At 42.8% G+C, this 17,632-nt stretch overlaps 4 protein-coding genes across 4 annotated transcripts; 2 read left to right on the top strand and 2 right to left on the bottom strand.

Annotated features, from left to right (window-relative positions):
- Window positions 1–7,299: 7,299 nt before the first annotated feature.
- On the bottom strand, window positions 7,300–8,548 carry HO133_009063 (uncharacterized protein; the record flags this gene model as incomplete). The annotated part of the gene is made up of 4 exons (XM_037299924.1): window positions 7,300–7,506; window positions 7,644–7,709; window positions 7,777–8,394; window positions 8,444–8,548. The coding sequence occupies 4 exons, from the start codon at window positions 8,546–8,548 to the stop codon at window positions 7,300–7,302; spliced, it is 996 nt and encodes a 331-aa protein (XP_037154750.1).
- Window positions 8,549–11,530: 2,982 nt separating this feature from the next.
- On the bottom strand, window positions 11,531–12,589 carry HO133_009062 (uncharacterized protein; the record flags this gene model as incomplete). The annotated part of the gene is made up of 2 exons (XM_037299923.1): window positions 11,531–12,438; window positions 12,490–12,589. 2 exons carry the CDS (start codon window positions 12,587–12,589, stop codon window positions 11,531–11,533), a joined length of 1,008 nt encoding a protein of 335 aa, XP_037154749.1.
- A 547-nt stretch (window positions 12,590–13,136) lies between these two features.
- On the top strand, window positions 13,137–13,726 carry HO133_009061 (uncharacterized protein; the record flags this gene model as incomplete). The annotated part of the gene is made up of 2 exons (XM_037299922.1): window positions 13,137–13,206; window positions 13,275–13,726. 2 exons carry the CDS (start codon window positions 13,137–13,139, stop codon window positions 13,724–13,726), a joined length of 522 nt encoding a protein of 173 aa, XP_037154748.1.
- Window positions 13,727–14,359: 633 nt separating this feature from the next.
- Window positions 14,360–14,813, top strand: HO133_009060 (uncharacterized protein; the record flags this gene model as incomplete). Its single annotated transcript, XM_037299921.1, has 2 exons — window positions 14,360–14,431; window positions 14,556–14,813. The coding sequence occupies 2 exons, from the start codon at window positions 14,360–14,362 to the stop codon at window positions 14,811–14,813; spliced, it is 330 nt and encodes a 109-aa protein (XP_037154747.1).
- Between the last annotated feature and the right edge of the window lie 2,819 nt (window positions 14,814–17,632).

Raw genomic sequence — 17,632 nt, 5'->3', positions numbered from 1 at the left:
TCTAGAAATATAAATATCTTACTTAATTAGATATTATAGCCGCGTTTAATAAACTACGTATATATTTCGATAGCGAGAATTTTATTACTTTTATTATCTCCCTTAAAGTATATAAGTATTAAATCCTCCCCTTCGATCTAATTAACGGCTCGGCTATATATTAATAATATATAAATAATATTTTATTTAAATATCTAAACGACTTCTGCTAGGTCTATCTCGATAATATATTTATTTATAATAAGATAAAAAAGAAATATATCTAATATATTAGATAGATTCTTTAGAAATTAAGAAATATCGATCTTTAGATAAATATTCTTAAGTGTAAATTCTATATCTAGAAAATTAAATTTCTAGATCTACTAATATCTATAAATAGATTATAAATAAATCTTATTAAAATTTAAACTATTATCGAATAGATTATATCTATTAATCTTAAAGAGATATAGACCTTTATCAAATTTTGCAATTTTTATTAACGATTTATTAAAGATTTCTCTAAAATAGTTAAACTTATAATAAAATTTATAATAAAAAAGATTATATTTAATTAGTTTCTAATATATTAAGAGGCTTTTCACTTTCTTAAAGTCGCTATTATTAAAGCTTTAGTTCTATATTATTTCGATAGAATAAAAGAGATTATTCTAGAGACTAACTCTTTCGACTATATTAATAAAGATATTCTTTTTTAATATAATAATAAGAGAGTACTCTACTCGATAGCCTTTTATAGTAAAAATCTAATTTCGATTAAGTATAATTATTAAATTTATAATAAGAAATTATTAGTAATTATTCGCTATCTAGAATACTAGCGCCTTAAATTAAAATATATAAATATTCTTATTAGAATCTTTATTAATTATAAAAAACTAATATATTTTATTAAAAGAAGAAATTTTAATCGACGCTAGACTCGGTATCTAGATATATTATTAAAATTTAATATAAAGATTATTTATTAATTTAAACTTTAGAATATTAAGATCGATATACTTATACGAATAGCTAAGTATAAATTAATCGATCTTAAAGATAAACGATTACGTTAATAGTATTAAATAATTCTTATCTCTAATCGATTGAAATTAGATAGCGAATATATCGATATATATATAATTAACGATTTTATTTATTATAAAGTAATAGAAGCTAATAAGAAAAACGAATATTATATAAAAATCCGTAAGACTATTGTCGAAAATAAGAATAAGTTTTAAGAGATTACTCTTAGTAAATACTTCGTATAAGACGAAGTGCTTTATTATAAGAATCGTTTATAAGTATTCGATAATATATATATTAATATTATTCGAGAGATATATAATTAATTATTCTACGGCTATCTCGAGGTAGTATATATCTATAAATTGCTTAAAAGAAAATATTATTAATAAGATATAAGGACTATCGTAGCTATTTATATTAAGAATTACTATATTTATTAGAAAGTTAAAGCGCCTCGCGATTAGAAGTATAGTTTATTATAATTTCTACTAATTCTATAAAAACGATAGTAAGATATATTAGTTAACTTTATTATAGACTTATTTATATCTAATAACTATAACGCTATTTAAATAATAATTAATTAATTTATTAAGAAATATTATTACGTAATCTATTTCGATATTAATAAAGATATTATCGCTAAGAAGATAGTTAACTTACTATTTAAGAAAGTATTTCGCTTATATAATCTATTAATTTTAATAATATTAGATTAAGATCTTTAATTTATAGCTATTATATAAAAGTCTTTTTGCGAAAAATTAAGTATTATAGTTAAGCTATTAATAGCCTTTTATTTTAAAATTAATAAATAGATTAAATAAGCGAATTAGAATATAGAGTGTTATCTTTAAATATATTATAATTATATATAGAACGACTAGATAAGATAATTATTTATTATCGAGTTTATTAATAATAATACTATCTTATTAACTATTAATATCTTATCTTTCCTTATAAATAAGAGATTTTATTCTTAAATAACTTTTAGCTCGAATATTATTAATTATAAGATTATATATAAATATCTTAATACTACTTAGACGAAGAATATTATAAATTATATAAAATAAGTTTTTAAGTATATTTGAAGTAATATAAATCGCGTCTAGAAGACTATAGTTATATAAATTAATAAATATTAATAAAAAATTACTTTTTAAATAAATAATAAGATCTTTCTAAGTAGTAAGAATATTATTTTCAATCGCTTTTCTCATAAATTAGACTATAAAAAACTCGATTTATTTAAGATTATAGATCTTATAAAAATTTTATATTATCTATAACTTCTATTAAGTATAAAAATTTATAATATCTTTTATCTTAATCTCTTAAATCTCGTTATAAATAATCTCTTATTAGATTAGATAAATTCTTTATCGAAGTATATTATTATTAATAATTAGACTAAATAGATTATTAAAGAAATATTTATTTTTAAATTAATTTATAGTCGTCTTAAGTATAAAGTTAAGTAGAAAAGTCTCGATAATAATTTTATCTAATATAATATAAATAACGATAAGTTCGAAAATTGCTAGAATCTAATAAATAACTTCTATAAGCGATATCTCGAAGAGCCTTACCTATAAAGAATTAATTGATAAAATTTCGAAACTACCTCGAATACCCTATTTTTAATCGAATTGAAATCATCCGATATCTTCATAATAGCCTTATTTTTTTAGAGCCGAGAATCGATTCCTTAGGCTTATATTAATCGGAAATTATATTATATATAGCCTCTCGCGTAGAATCCCCTTACTAACTAATATCTAAATATCTTTCGAAGTTATAATACGTTATTTATAGATCTTACTATCGCCGTCGATAATCTTTATTAATATCGATTATATAATACTTTATAAAGAAACTTATTTAATATTAGATTAGAGTTCTTAGTATCTACGGCTTAATTTAATTCGAAAGCTCTCGACTAATTACATCGTATTATTCTACTAATATTTCATCCGCTTAAATATAGATTTAGAAATTACTATTATTTACCCCTACGTCTATAGACTTTATTTTCGCTATACTATATCGATTTCCTTTCGACTAAGTTCCCTATATACGTCTAAGTTACGACTAACGACGTCGCTATAGTATAACTAAGGAGAGCTACTATCATTACTAATACCGTTCTTAAAGAAAGATATTATACTGAAAAGTCCTAGATACAATTATTTCTTTACTATTTTTACTATTTTTCAGGCGTTAAGCGTATATATATATTCATTTTTCTATTTTTCTACTTATTAATTATAGAATATAATTTAATAAAGAGGAGAAATAATATTATAAGTGTATTCTTAATATATTTCTTAGCTCTATAGCTAGCGGGCCTTAGCGGAGATATTCTTTATTATATTATACCTCCTTTTCATCTATATAATTCGATATTTTAGTTATCTTATTCAATATATCTATATTAATATTACATCTATATCGATTCTAATAATATATAAAGAATAATAATATTATTCTATTCTATTTACTCTTATACTCTTTATATCTATATTAGTTATTAGATATAGATATCTTTTAGCTATTTAAATACTAATATATTAAGATAATTAATATCGTAATATATTAAGCTAGCGATAATTATTTAAAACTCGATTTTTTAGCTAATTTTTAAATAATTTATAATTGAATCTTTATTAGATTAACTATTATATCTAGATAACGAGAAATAAACCTTTTTCTCTATAATTCTACTATTATTTTAAATTATTTAACTAGATTTTAGCGAAGAGACTCTTTATTAAGAGATAAGACTTTAGAGTAAAAGATACTCGATTTTAAAGACTAGTTAATATTATATACTTATTATTAAGTTATATAGTATAGAAAGAAATTATAAAATATATATCTAATCGATTAGTTACTTAATAGATATATTCGTAAAGTAAAAGCGAAGATACTTTTAGATCTTTTTATTAAGTGAGAATTAAATATTATTTAATAGGCTATAGTAGCTCGAGTAGCTTAAAAAGTAGAATTTAATATTATAATATAGAAGGGAGGTATTATCTACTCTTATTAAGTTTAAAATAAGATTATTATATATAAGAAAACGAAGGTTAAAAAGGCTTTAAAGGCTTTAAAGTAGATAAATATTAAAGAGTCTCGAGTATATAATATACTTAGAAATAAGAAGATTAAGTGATTTAAGATTATTATAATAAGGGCTAGATAGTTAACTAAGATTAAAAAGGCTAGAGAGATTAAAATAAATAATAATAGTTTATAGTATATATATATGTGGGTGGGTAGGTAAAATAATTAAAAAAATCCATATTGGGGCGGCCTTAGCGTTAGGGTGGCCCATACTAAGTGTAGCGTGTTCCCATACGATTACAAGAAGCTTGCAGCCCACAAAAGGGGGATAAGAGGGTTTTAGGTCGAAGAGATTAAAGCCATAGGTATCATATTTTATTATTGACTGCACCACGGATAGCACTGCAAAACACGAAGATGCAGTTAAATCCGGACATGGTCAAAATCCTTGCGCTGATCGGGTGACTATAAATACACACTCTCTTCGAGTTCTGCAGTCGCCTCCCTGGACACGCGGGCAATCCAATCAAGCACTTTTATAGAGTCCCCCGTCACAACGGGCCCACGCCGACTCGAGATATGACCATGCAGTCAAACTTCTGGCCCCTTTAAACACCGGTTTGTCCAGGGACCACACTCCTTCCCTGAAGGACCCAAGCACCTTGGTTTGTATTCTATAGGAACTCGCTTATGGCGCCACTGCGGAGGTGTTAGATGCGGTATTTGCACTTTTGAAGGGCTCAGGATGCAGATCCGACACGCCAAGGTTGCTGAGAGTGAAGAGGGACGTCAGAGGCAACCGGGGGATATGAGAAAGCCACAATAGTAGAGAAGACCGCTAATCGAATACAGATGGCAGAGCTGAGTGTCGGTGTTTCTTTGTAAGCAATTGATCCTTGGCTTGTTCTAGCGGGTTCCTTCGGAAACTGTTGAGCACTCTCGAGGACCTTGCTGTGGGATTTGAGTTGAGACTTCACTGTACGCTTTCTTCGGCCGCACGTACGGAGTATATTGTACGCTCACACATCAAATGATCAAAGCCACCAGTTCAACTAGATTGTTAGTTTTATGCAAAGACACGAGGACTGCGACGATAGAGTACGCCGTAGTCAAGACGGGCACTGGAATACGAGTGAGGCGGTCTTCGGAAGTCATACAGAACTCGTCAGACTTTGGCTAAACAAATCGTGAAACAAGAGGAATACGAGAAGTGCTTGCGTAGAGTACGACGCACGAGCGACGATCGAGAAACAACTCAAAGACCGAGGATGAAGCTGCCAGCGATCACTCCTGTGATTGTGGCGTAAGCGGTACAGTACGTAGACTTCCAGTTTTTACAAACAGCTCGAAGATCAAAAAAAACATCCTCCACTCCCCTTCATAGAGCCAATGCCCCGCTGCCCAAGATGGATCTCTCCAATTTCCAAACCCTCACGTACGCAATCCCGCCCACCACGGTCCCTACGCCTGCAAGCCATGAATATCGACGGCGCTGCAATTCTCGCCGTCGACAGCAATAAAAACAATAACAATAATAACGATGACGAAGAAAAAACCCACCCACTGTCCCACAGACGTGTAGAGCAGAGCAGAGCAGAGCAGAGCAGAGCCAAGCCAAGCCATCATCCCGCCTCCAAACCCAAAAAGCCTCCGTTTCGAAACACCCACCCCCCCCCCAGCAACCCAACCAACCAATCGCCTCCATTCCCCTCCCTCTTACTTTTTACCTAACACGCCCATGCGACTATCTAATCACCCCTCCAATCGCCCTCGCCCCTCTCTCGCTCGCTCGCTGTGGCTGAGCTGAGAGCGTCCCCTCCCCCCCCTCCCTCTCGGGTCGGAGATTAAAGGCCATCCACACCGCAAGGCTGTGTGCCACCCTACCTCACCTTACCTTACCTCTCGCACATTTCGGATCGTCAGGTACGCACGGGGATTTTTTTCATACGGTGTAAGAGGCTAGTGGGGGTCGTGTTTGATCGGCCAATTTTTTTTTTCCTCTCCGAATCTTTTTTTTTCTTTTTCTTTTTTTCTTAATAACTACATACTACATACATCGTTGCACGGTGCACGCTTGGTAGAGTAGGATGCTACCCCACGGCGCACGTGCGGATGGTAACATGGGGTCCGGGAAGGGTCGCATTCGAAACTTCAATCTATTCGAATCAAATCCAATCAATCAATCAATCAGTCAGTCAGTCGCGTTCCACGGGGGGCGTCAAACGTCGCACTCGACGATCGGAACAACGATTGGGGCAGGTGGGATCCTTTCTTCGTGAGGTGGCATTTATTCAATGGTGTAATTTGGCGATGATGCCCTCCGGGTCGTCAGCCTCACTCAGGAATAATATTCGCGGTCGGTTAGGTTGAGAGGTGATGATGATGCTGTTACACATCGGTTTCATTCCCCATTCCTGATTGTGGAGATCGGCCGTGGCGGCGAGTCAGGGTTCCTTTTTTTGGAGTGTGTTCCGCCTGAGGCTCCTTTTCTCAGCTGGGGCGTTACGCCTCCAAAAGATGATTTTTTTTTAGGTTTTTGGTGGTGTTTTTTTGAGGGGGCGATTGCTGATTCAGCAACACAAGTGGAGGAAAGCTGGAGGCGGGATGACGGCGAGATGACCAAGACTGTTGCACCAGTGGGATTTGAACGCGATGATGAGGAAAAGTGTGACGAGTGAGATGCTGACGTCTACTAGGTTTTTCGAGAAAGGATTTAGATTCCTGAAGGGGTGCTCCGTAGCACTAGGTGTTTGCTTAAGAGGTCATAAGGTTGTGTCGCTGAATGGATACGAATAGCAATACAGTATGTAGGATCATGATGACAGAGTAACGATGATGATTACTGCGCCGGACCCATGCAATCAGACCGCGACGCTCGCAAGGAAGCAACCCAAGAAAACTCGTAGCATACGTAGCTAAACGGACAGACCAATTGGTATCATAGCAAGCAAAAGCTCGCCGAACGCTCACCGACAATATGCATCGACGCCGACTGATAATCTATCTTCGTTAAGTCCAACCCCTTTATACACCGATGACTCTTTCCTTTTTTTTTTCTCGGCTGATTCCGCCATGTGCGCCGCCGTGGTCAGCTGGCACGTAAGCCAAACGTAAGATGATGGATCCCGATGGTTTACTGAACCTCAAGGGCTTCGGAAGGATCGCGTTGGTCCATGGATGGCGAGATATTTGACTTCCACCGCAGTCCTCTCACAGCGTTTGTCTTGGGCTATGGGTAAACTGCGTCTGTCTTGGGCTGTGACTATGACTCAACGACTCCACGGGGCTGGTGGCGTCCCAAGGGTCCTGGAGAAAGTTGGAGGGGGTCGAGAAAGGCCCTCGTCCGGGATGTATCTCCTCCCATTTCCGAGCGCAGTATTTGGCAGGCCAGCGTTCTGATGCGCCAAAGTCCAGCATCTGATCATTCCAAAGACGTTAGCGCTACCTTCATCTCAAAATAGCTGGAACGTGTGAGCGACGCAGGGGAGTTTCAGACTTCGGAGAGCAGGGTTCCGCTATCGCAACATTGACTCGTGGAGGGATGGTGGGCTTACCTTTGCGGCGATGATGTCGAATTGGAATTTCTCCCAGTAATCGTAGGCTTGTTCGAGGGCTTGAACCTGTGTCTCAGGATCAGATCATCATCATGGAGGGATGTAACAAAAGAGATTAAATGTGCCTGCGTACATCAGTTTCCGTCCAGGTCCTCATACGCTCGCGCAATCTTTTAAATCGCATCTGCAGCGCAGGCACTTGGTAAGATTTGCCGAGATCGGTCTGGAAGCGCACTGCGATGTCCTTCCATGGCAGATTTTCCTCTTCTTTGAGCTTGAGGAGCAGTTGCTCTTCTTCATTCAGTTCGACAGGACCCGCTTGCGAGGGGGCGCGCTTTCGCTTTTTCTGGCCATACTCGGAGTACTCTTCATCTTCTCGCATGCGCTTGAGGGTTTGCATTTGTCGGAGACCGACCGGATCTGGAGCTATTGGCACTGGTCCGTGCCGGCCTGGCGAAGCACCGGGGTTTGATACTGGGTAGTCCCCGCTGTAGTACGGACTCGGCGTCTTGGTTGACGGTACCGGCTGTGGTGACATAGAGAACATCGGGGGTGCATAGTCCTCATTCTTTATGCGGAAAGGATTCTCTGTGAAAAGCAGATCCTCCACGTTCGGTCCAAATGTGCTCGGACTGCTTTTTGGCCGCGAGAACGGTATTATGTGTGATGGATGTGTGATCGATATTGGTGGTGGTATGTGAGGACCTGATGAATATGGCGTGTTGTCGAATTCGTGTGGGTGCAAAGGTACCTGTGTCCCATAAGTTGAAGATCCACGTCAACAAGAGAAAGAGACATACGAGAGGAGTTGGATTCCATTCATGCTCCGAGAAGTGGTGGGGATTCATCATCTGGCTTGGGTAGATAACCTCGACGCCGGAGTTATAGTAGTGGTCCAAAGGCATGAAGACTGGATGGTAGCAACAGCAAATAGCAGCATATACCCTTCAAGAACAGATCCTGACTCTTATATAACGTGTTATGAACGCCCTGAAGGAACCTTTCCACGGGTGGAATGGCAGTACTGAGGTCGAATACGAGCATGCAAGCCAAAGGTCATGCAGGTCGTTCAGTAAATGAGAAGCCAGCAGTAGCGGAGAGGAGCAAGGACAATTAGACAGATATACGATGTAGGCTGTGTGGGAGGAAATTAGATGAGTGTACGAAATACCAGCGTCGGTTTGATGGACTGTGCCAGATGCTGCGGACGACGTCTTCGACATCATCCTTGAAGCGAGAGATTGATATAAGAAAGATCGCAATCAGCGTAGAGTTGAGTTTAGTGGGCTCAGCCTGGTAGCTGTTTCAAATCTTTGGGGAGAACTTAGCGTGCGTCTCGCTGTGCCATGCCTAAAGCTTCCCTGATCTGCCCCAGGGACCCATTGGCTCACAGCGAGGCGTGATGGCCTAAGCAAGCACGTCAAGGAAGTAGCTGTACATAGGATAGCGTCAACGCTGTCCACTGCAGAAAACGGGTCTCCGCACTCAGTCAATCCAGGTTAATTATGGCACCTGGCTGAGGCTCTTACACCTTTCGATCAAAATAGGCCCCTTCTAAGCGCCCTCAGGTTCGGGAAAAAGGATCAGCTCAGGATTAGCTTGCAGGCACAAGGGGCCTATCGGCTGTCTGCCTGCTGGGTACCTTGTCTCGTGTGTGCTCGCAGTAAATCTTCCGTGATAAACGTTATTACTGCACCATCGGTGTCATACGAAAGTCGATACGCCTAACTTCTAATAAGGTACGAAGAGCGAAAGTAGCGGAATCTGTGAGTTCTCGTATTTGTGGTATCCCCACCCGCGTGCTGATCAGCCGCTGGAACCTAGAAGAAGTACGGGGAATCGGGGATCGTCTGTGTCAAATTGCATACCAGATCTCAACGGTTTTGGGTGCGTGATGCGAAACCTAAGCCAAGCTCGTCATAACCTTTCTCTATTACCAAGACATACGAGTCACGCATCTGCCGAACTGCCATCTTCCAAGACGCAGGTACAATTTTCTCTACCACGGTTGACTTTTAACATACGTACAACCGGGCATTATCGGCTCGCTGACTCCTTCTTGACCATCCTTCATTTATCTATACGAGACAAAGTCGAAATCATTCTTGTAAGTTGTACATACAGTAGCATGTCACCGGTGGTTACCGTAGACTTGGCCGCTAGAAAGCTGCTAGAAAGTGGAGAAGCCCGTGACCCAAGTCGTACGAGGGCGAAATTATGTCGCCGTAAATCCCCCCTTCAGATGTAGCATGCATTACGGTATGCAATCGTCAGACTCCGAAAGGGCCCCCCGAACAGCCCCTGATAAAATGGGTTAATCATAGTAGTAGTAGTAGTAGTAGTAATAGTAGTATTGAGGTACGGTAAGAGCATGCAACCCTGAGGTCAGATCATCTGCCTTGTGAAGGTCTAAAAGATAGGTAAGGTAAGGTAATAATAATGTTACGGTGGTACAGTCAACAGTGGGCCGGGGCCAAGTAGTAGAGTATTTTCTGGCCAACCGAGCGGCGACATAAGGTACCTAAGTAAAGTAGTAAATAGACAGCGCTGTTCACGTTCTAGACCAAACTTCCCAAAATTAGCCGGTCTTTCGGCACTATTCCAGCCGCATTCGGCCAATTAGGCAAATCTACTCATCCAATCGGCTATTCTCATATGATGACTAATTTCTAAAAGAAGAAGTCTCTGCGACAGTGCAGCCTCACACAGCGGATGCCCCGAAGGATTCCCAGAATGGAACATAAAGACTCAAAAGATGAACTGGCGGGGAGTATTAAGAATAGTAGTTAGAGGAAAAAATGAAGGAATGGAAGGATGAACAGGCAGTGGTCCTAGCGTTACCATGTAAGTCAGCGGTCTCGGTCATACAGAGCTCCTTTTGCCGTATTCCTCCCGGATCCATTGACGGCGCCTGGAAGATTGGACGGAGATACACGTCTGGCAGCAGAATGAGAAGAGCAACACATAATGGCTGCAGTGATGACTGCACTCAACAATGACAAGATGTGGAGACAAGATGCGAAGTATGATGATGATGTTGATAATGAGATTATCGATCTTTGGTCCTAATGTGCTGATGTTTATGCATGATTTCCCTCGGCTCGGTAAAGTCCACCATCGATCAACGCACTGGCGTTTAGCAAAATGTTTCATTAACCACTCGAGGCTGTGTCGTAAGTATTGAAACACCGACAAACCCTGCAACATGTGTAGGATTTTGCCAGCGCATGCGAAGGATCAGGTACAGGGTACTTCAGCTACAGTGCCACCTGATGCCATGAGCGAGGTACTCGGTACCATCGCACCTTGTTACTCTCTGCTCCTACTACCGGCTGACTTCTCTTGTTTAAGGTGTCGCGAACTCGTCCAAAGTCCGCGAGGAGACATGAACCATCGACTGGCTTGCGCCTTTTTTGGCATGCATTCTCAACTTTCCTGTACTCTCTCGGCAACGTCATGCAGTCCACGGCGGGCGACCGCTTCTTTTGGAGGCGGCCCCCATATTGATCCGTCGACCATTCCAAGGCTGTGTCACGAGGTTGTATCGATGTGTTCCCTTTCTAGCTTATCATCCAGTTCCATCGGTCGTCCCTCTTCTTAATCTATCCAAAACAAATCTCGCCGTATGGAGGTGCCGCGGATTCCCATTCGTGTGGCTTGATCGTTCTGAGGGCCCGGTTGAGGTCTCAATTAATAATTAATATAAGCAAGCGCTAAGCGATACCCATGTCTGGGCAGTGCGTCTTGGCTTAGATCCATCCTCAATCGCGAGGATTCATTCTCAGCTGCACGCATCATTCCTCTTCCCGAACATGGGTCGGTCTCCAGAAATCCCATTTGCTGTAAATGATCCTGATCCTCCAGGACAAGCGATGAGCATTGTATCATCATTTCCGCGCATACGTGTTGTTATCATCCAGTCTGCCGTTGGTGTCTTGGGCGGAGCTCCATATCTCATCCTCGCTGTTATCTTCCTCTACCAGTCCAGCTAATCCATCATCCTTCGAGCCGGAGTCTCCTTCCGATTCTCGTGTTTGATCCATCACGTCCTCATCTGCAGATACAGAGATACCTCTTGGCCCCCAGTTGCCTCCTTTCTTTGATGCTTCTGCGCTGCCATTATTCCTCACTCCATCTCCTGGGCCCCTCTCCTCATCGTCCATGCTTGCATCTCCTCGACCCAGTATCCTGCTAACCAGAAAGCCTCGACTGAGATCATCAGAGTCGACGACACCACCATTTCGGAGCTTGACCCTTTGCCGCGTCCAATACACCCATGCGAAGTCGACATAGAAAGCCGTTTGTATTATTCCGAAGAGTACTGCTCGCCATTCGAAATGATGCTCAGAAGATGCTAGGCGTACGATCCAATTCAGTATGTAGAACGCTCGGTATGACCCAAGCGTGAGAAGGTAAAAGGAATCGATGACTGTTGGCACGGTCGTTTGTCGGAGCAGAAGAAGTTGGGGTATAACACAAACTGATTCCAGTATGATCGAGAATGTCCATAGCATCTCAAAAAAGCTGAAATCTTTCTTTTGGGCAATGGCTGTGGCGATGGGCGCCAGGAGCACTGACCCCCCCAAACAATATGCTCCTAATCTCCACGCCTTTTCTCTTTCCCGCGTCCGGGCATAGATTTTCATCATGAGAAATATGATGTAGAGTGAAGAGAGGATATAGAAGTTCTTCAGAACGAAGTTCCATATAGAGGCAAAAGGCGGAGTCCAGAAGAGATCGAGGTAGCGTGTGATGAAAACAGCAACGTAGAGCATCTGGGTAATCAATGATACACCTAAAGCAACGCAATCAGCGAAATCCATTAGGCAAGGTCGTAGATGGTTACCCTCGGCGCTCTGGTTGTCGTGTATTGCCCAGATCAAGATACATTTAGAAGCTGTATGGGACAAATCGCCCAATATACGAAACACATTCATGTTGCCCATCTTACTCTCACCCGAACGAATGACACACCAGAGTGACACTTGACAGTCTTTTTCTGTGAGGAAGGTCCTGGCAAGCGTTCGCTGGAGCCTGCTGATCAGCGACCAACCCCTGCCAACATCCAAAGCTGCCACCACTGCAAGAGAGCCTTTTCCTCAAAGAGCTCAGGAAGATTCCAGCACAGTAGTGATGTTCTTGGTATGTTGCGAGGTCTTTAAGAGGCTGATTCGTGTAAGCGGTGACTTCTAAAGATAGCCATTTCGAAACAACTCAGTTCCGTTCCATTGACCCTGTGCTGTTGTACCGACAATGCGCTTCTCGTATTCAACACTAGAGGCTCACTAGGCGAGAGGGATGTCTGACGATCTCCACGGCGAGTATTTTACCGCTAAGCAAGCTCTATAGCCGTATTACGCCTCCTCATGTGTGTATCCCGAGACGAACCACCCTATCATCTTGCAAGAAGGCAAGAGAGCGAATTCCAAAGGAACTGCAATTTATCCCTACACGATCCAGGCGTCCACTAGCTTCTCACTACATTTGGTAGCTATGGCGCCCCTCCCAGCAGCTATTCGCGTCGCCCAGACAATTGGCATCACAGCTTCAGCATTCTGCTCTGGTGGGCAGCATTCCTCAGAAGAAGCAGAGGCTGCCTCCGCTCTCGAATAGCTCTGACAGGACTCACAGGTAGCATCCTCAGCATATCCATCCTCACAATCCCAACCTGGCTCATCGCCCCAAGTCCAGTCCTGGTCAGGCAATGGCAACTCTGTTTCGACCGCGGAAAGATATTGAACCCGGCCATCGCCCTCGTCTCCATCATCTCCTACAGCTATCTCTCCTACAGACTCTACGGTACCCTGAATCACCCCAAGGCTGAAATGTATGGACTATCTGCGTTGGCAACATTTGGGATATGGCCGTACACGATTTTCGGGATGATGCCTACGAACCGGAAGCTTTTCAAGAAGCACGATGAGATGAAGGGTTTGGATGTTGGTGAGAAAGCTACGGAGGTGGGGTTGGCGAAGGGAGAGAGTGCAAAAGAACTAGTGGATAGGTGGGGGATGCTGAATCTAGGGAGGAGTGTGTTCCCATTAGTGGGAGCTGTGCTGGGGTTGTGGGCAACCTTGGCTTGAGACACTTCAGTCGTGTTGGAAGATACAATCGCAGACTGCTCGATGTGTACAATTTATCGTTTGAAGAGAGGGCATTGGCCCATGGTAACGAAGGAGGAACAAACCGCGGCCCAAGTCGCAAGCGGTTCCCTGCGGTGAATTGTCTATAAGCAGGCCTAAACCAGAGGGTTTTTACCCAGCGGTCATTCTCTTTTGGGTCCGAGTACTCGCAGAACCAATATCAGCTGCACAGCGCAGCTAATGTTTTTCAAAATCTGGAGAGCTTTGCTCCATCTCCAGCGGTCAAATTGCATAGTCTTTCCCAATATCAAACTCCCCAATTCTCTAAAGATCAACATCACGGACCTTTAAATTTAAATAGAAGACGGCATCTACCCCTCCTTCTCACAGCAATACGAGCACTTCAACTCAGGCAACCCGAGCTTCGGGCAACGCAAGGGGGCGCTACACTGTATGACTATCCACAAGCAATGCGAGTCACACTCTCAAGAGCGTACCTACCCCCTTAGCGCTGAAGCAGCTGCTCGCTGCCAAGCGTCAGCGTTTGGCACCTCTTACCTCGACCCTTTTCTGAAGCAGCTCGATTGTAGATCTCGGAAAGCTATCCTCGAATACACGCTCAGCAATTACACCATGGATCAAGCGAATAAGGCCCTTTGCCGAGTCCTGGGTCTCGACACTGGACACCTGGCCCGGTCTGGACCTGTATTTCCTACATGATATCATGGTCCTAGCAGCGCTGAACCCTGGACTTGGTTCCGAGCGAGGAATACCGGAACGTGCAGAGGCTTGCTGGGACGTGTGGAAGAAATGTCGAGCCAGGTGATAGAAAGAGGAGCCAGACCATAGCCAACGCCAGGAGATCTTCGCTCGCAGCAAGCAGACGCCGGCAGACTTCTTGAGGTCTCTGCTCCCCGAGAAGAAACATGAGATCATGATGGCGCAGAATGGACGGTCTCTTGCTGCCTCGTCGTTGATTATGCTGCATGGCTTTCAGGAAATTGTGGTCAAGGACTACGAGGAGCAGGCAGGCAGGCGAGACTCTATTGACGAAGATCTGTTGAATTCAAGCTACCACCACGTTTAGCAAGCGCGAGCGACTTCGTCAACAAGTCATAGAGTGCTACATAGAGGCCGGCGATGGGGGATGTGAACAATGTTTACGCTGAGCCGATATATTCCGTCGTTATCCCTTATCCCGTCGGGGCGATGCCTTCAGTGACCTAGTGGCCAGGCTGGGTCTGCAAAGGCCTTTACTAGAATGAATTTGGAAGTCCAAGGCTGAAAAGTGGACGGATTCGCTTCTGCATTAGGTGCCTGAAGAAGATGTCGGTGCGGGCGACTGCTTTGCGATGAAGCAAGGAGGTTGATAGTTGAAGGTTTCAAAGTCAAGTTCGGGTAGATATATTGACTCTCCTCATTGGTGATGCTTTCGCCTTCCTTCCTCCTTCCTCCCGTCGTTCCTCGCCCAAATAACCTAAGGGGAAATCAAAGACAATTCAATCTTTGTCTCTACGTGCTGATCACGATCTGACCACCAAAATTGGATTGGGTTTTTGACAACATGGTCCATCTGAATCGACGCTATGTTTACCATTATCCTTTGTTTGCTCAACTGTCTGATACTTTCTACGATCCCTAGCAATAAAACCTACCTCTTCTTCGCCATTTCCTCAACTCTTCACACTATTCATTAGCCCCTCCATCTACCAACCCTTTCACACTCGCCAGCACAAGATGAACCTCGCAAGGAAAAGAGGAACAGGACAGAGTCCAATCCATAAGCCACATAAGGATGGGATCTACTCCCAGATAGTTCGACCGGACCCTTCGAGCTCGAAGACGCCTGAGGACAGCGACCAAGCGAAGCAACAGAGGCTCTCCGGACAGCAAGAACCCGAGCCTCGTAGCGACGGAGAGCGGCCGACTGGCCAGACCATCCAAGAGTTAGAGCGTCAATGGAAGTTAAAGGAAGGACGGTTTTGAGATTCGAGACTCGGGCACGCCTGGCATGCGAGAGGGTCAGTGGTAAATGTGGCGGTAAATACGGGGTAGACAGCCACGAGCGACGACGATGATGAAGATTATGCTCGTGTTGTTCTTGGAGCGCGCGGAGATAGATTAATTTCTTCAGCGTCTTCAGCGTCTTCATTCAGCGTCACAGTTGCCTCGTTTCCTCCTCCTCCTCCTCCTCCCCTCCTTAGTCTCCATACAGAAACCTCAATGGCCGGGGATACGTCGGCACTGTTGATCTGACAATCTTTTATAAAAATGCGTGGCGAATCGCAAAACAATCGCTAGCCAGTACAGACCCTTGACGCGAAACAGTGAGACGAGGGTGCCAGCATCATTCGACGAAATGTACAATCCACCATCCAAACGCTCCTTTACGGGCCAAGGGAGGCAAGTATGGATAGGACATCTGACCATATCGTTAGCTCTTTTGGAGGATATCTGCATGAGTACGTCGTGGACGCGGCGTTTCGCAGCCACTCGTACAACCAACAACGAGCAACTGCTTCATATGTGGGATGCTCTCCCAAGCTGTCCTTCATGCAGAAGACTGGTCCTGTTAAGGGAAAGTGCCTCTCGACTCACTGTCGGATAGATAATTTCTGCCGGAGTCACTGTCTTTGATGCTTAGTTGAATGGAAATTTGAGGCTTCGCTTCTTCAATGTGAATATGATCTTAGCACTATCAACACTAATACTTTGTTCCTCGCTATAAAGTCCGGCAACGTTCCCTCAAAGACATGCTTCACACACTACGCACATTTGTTTAAGAAACCCGTCACATCCGTAAGCATCAGCTGAAAGATGACATGGGAAGTTTCAGACCTCCCAGCATCTCGATGAGCAAGATCATCTAGACGCCATGGCCACCATATTCGACTACGTAGCTGCAGAGCTGCACCAAATACTCCTGTCGAAGAAAAATCTCGTGAACCCAGCATCCCATCAAATCTCGACGCTACTCTGATGGCTGCCCACATTAGTCAACCATGGCGTCCTTAGACAGCTCGAAGCCAAGCCATTATTATCATCGGTTTGGTACCAGTCTCCCTTAACACCTTCGGGACAATTTCGCGGATTGGTATCTCGCCAACCGAGAGTCGATGATTGCCGTCCACGACGCTGAAACCGAGAACGAGTCGGTTATGTACGCTGATTCGCGATCTATACAGAATTCTGGATCCTTATGATGTCTCAATGGCTGGTTAGCCTGTTCTTTGGAAGCCCGCACCGGTATTTGATAAGCCAGATCATACTACCGCTCCTCGCAGATACACCAAAGCCAATTTCGCGTTGGACCCAGTTCTCCTGATCGATCACTGGCGAGAATCTGTTCGTCAAGCATTCGTAGCGAAGGACTGGAGGATCGCGACTGGGGAATGAAAGGTGGGCATCGAGGCTGTCGAAGGGAGGCATGACCTGGTCGACTGGTTACATGGCGCCGGTAATGAGGGCCAGCAACGGGTTACGCTTGGTCAAGTGGTGGTGATGGCCAAGGCTGGCGCTGGGAAGCTGGGCGGTATGGCTCAGGAGAAGGTGACTATGGATTAAGCCAGAAAAAACAGGATTCAGAAGCAAGGAATCAAAAAGCCTTGTTCGGTCAAGGGAGAGAGACAAATTGAGCTTATCCAGGGAGAGAACTAGGATAGACAGCGCAATCAACATGGCAGAATGAGACCCTATCATATGCATCCTGTCTCTGCATTTACCCTTATCTGCGCGTCGATGCGGCTATTGGCATTGTTAGTGTGGGGATACCGTATGCCTTGGTAGAAAGTTCGCCAATTCAACTGATGCATTGATAGAATCCCGCATTCTAACAGCGAAATGTTTTGCGCGGTGTTCTTCCACAAGATATTTAGCGTTGTCGTCGAATTGTATCGATCGATCGGG

This window comes from Letharia lupina (genome assembly GCF_014066315.1).
Source record: "Letharia lupina isolate WasteWater1 chromosome Unknown contig_6, whole genome shotgun sequence".
In the NCBI taxonomy this organism is placed as follows: Eukaryota; Fungi; Ascomycota; class Lecanoromycetes; order Lecanorales; family Parmeliaceae; genus Letharia; species Letharia lupina.
The sequence above is the reverse complement of the archived record's forward strand: the minus strand, read 5'-3'. Positions and strand labels throughout refer to the sequence as shown.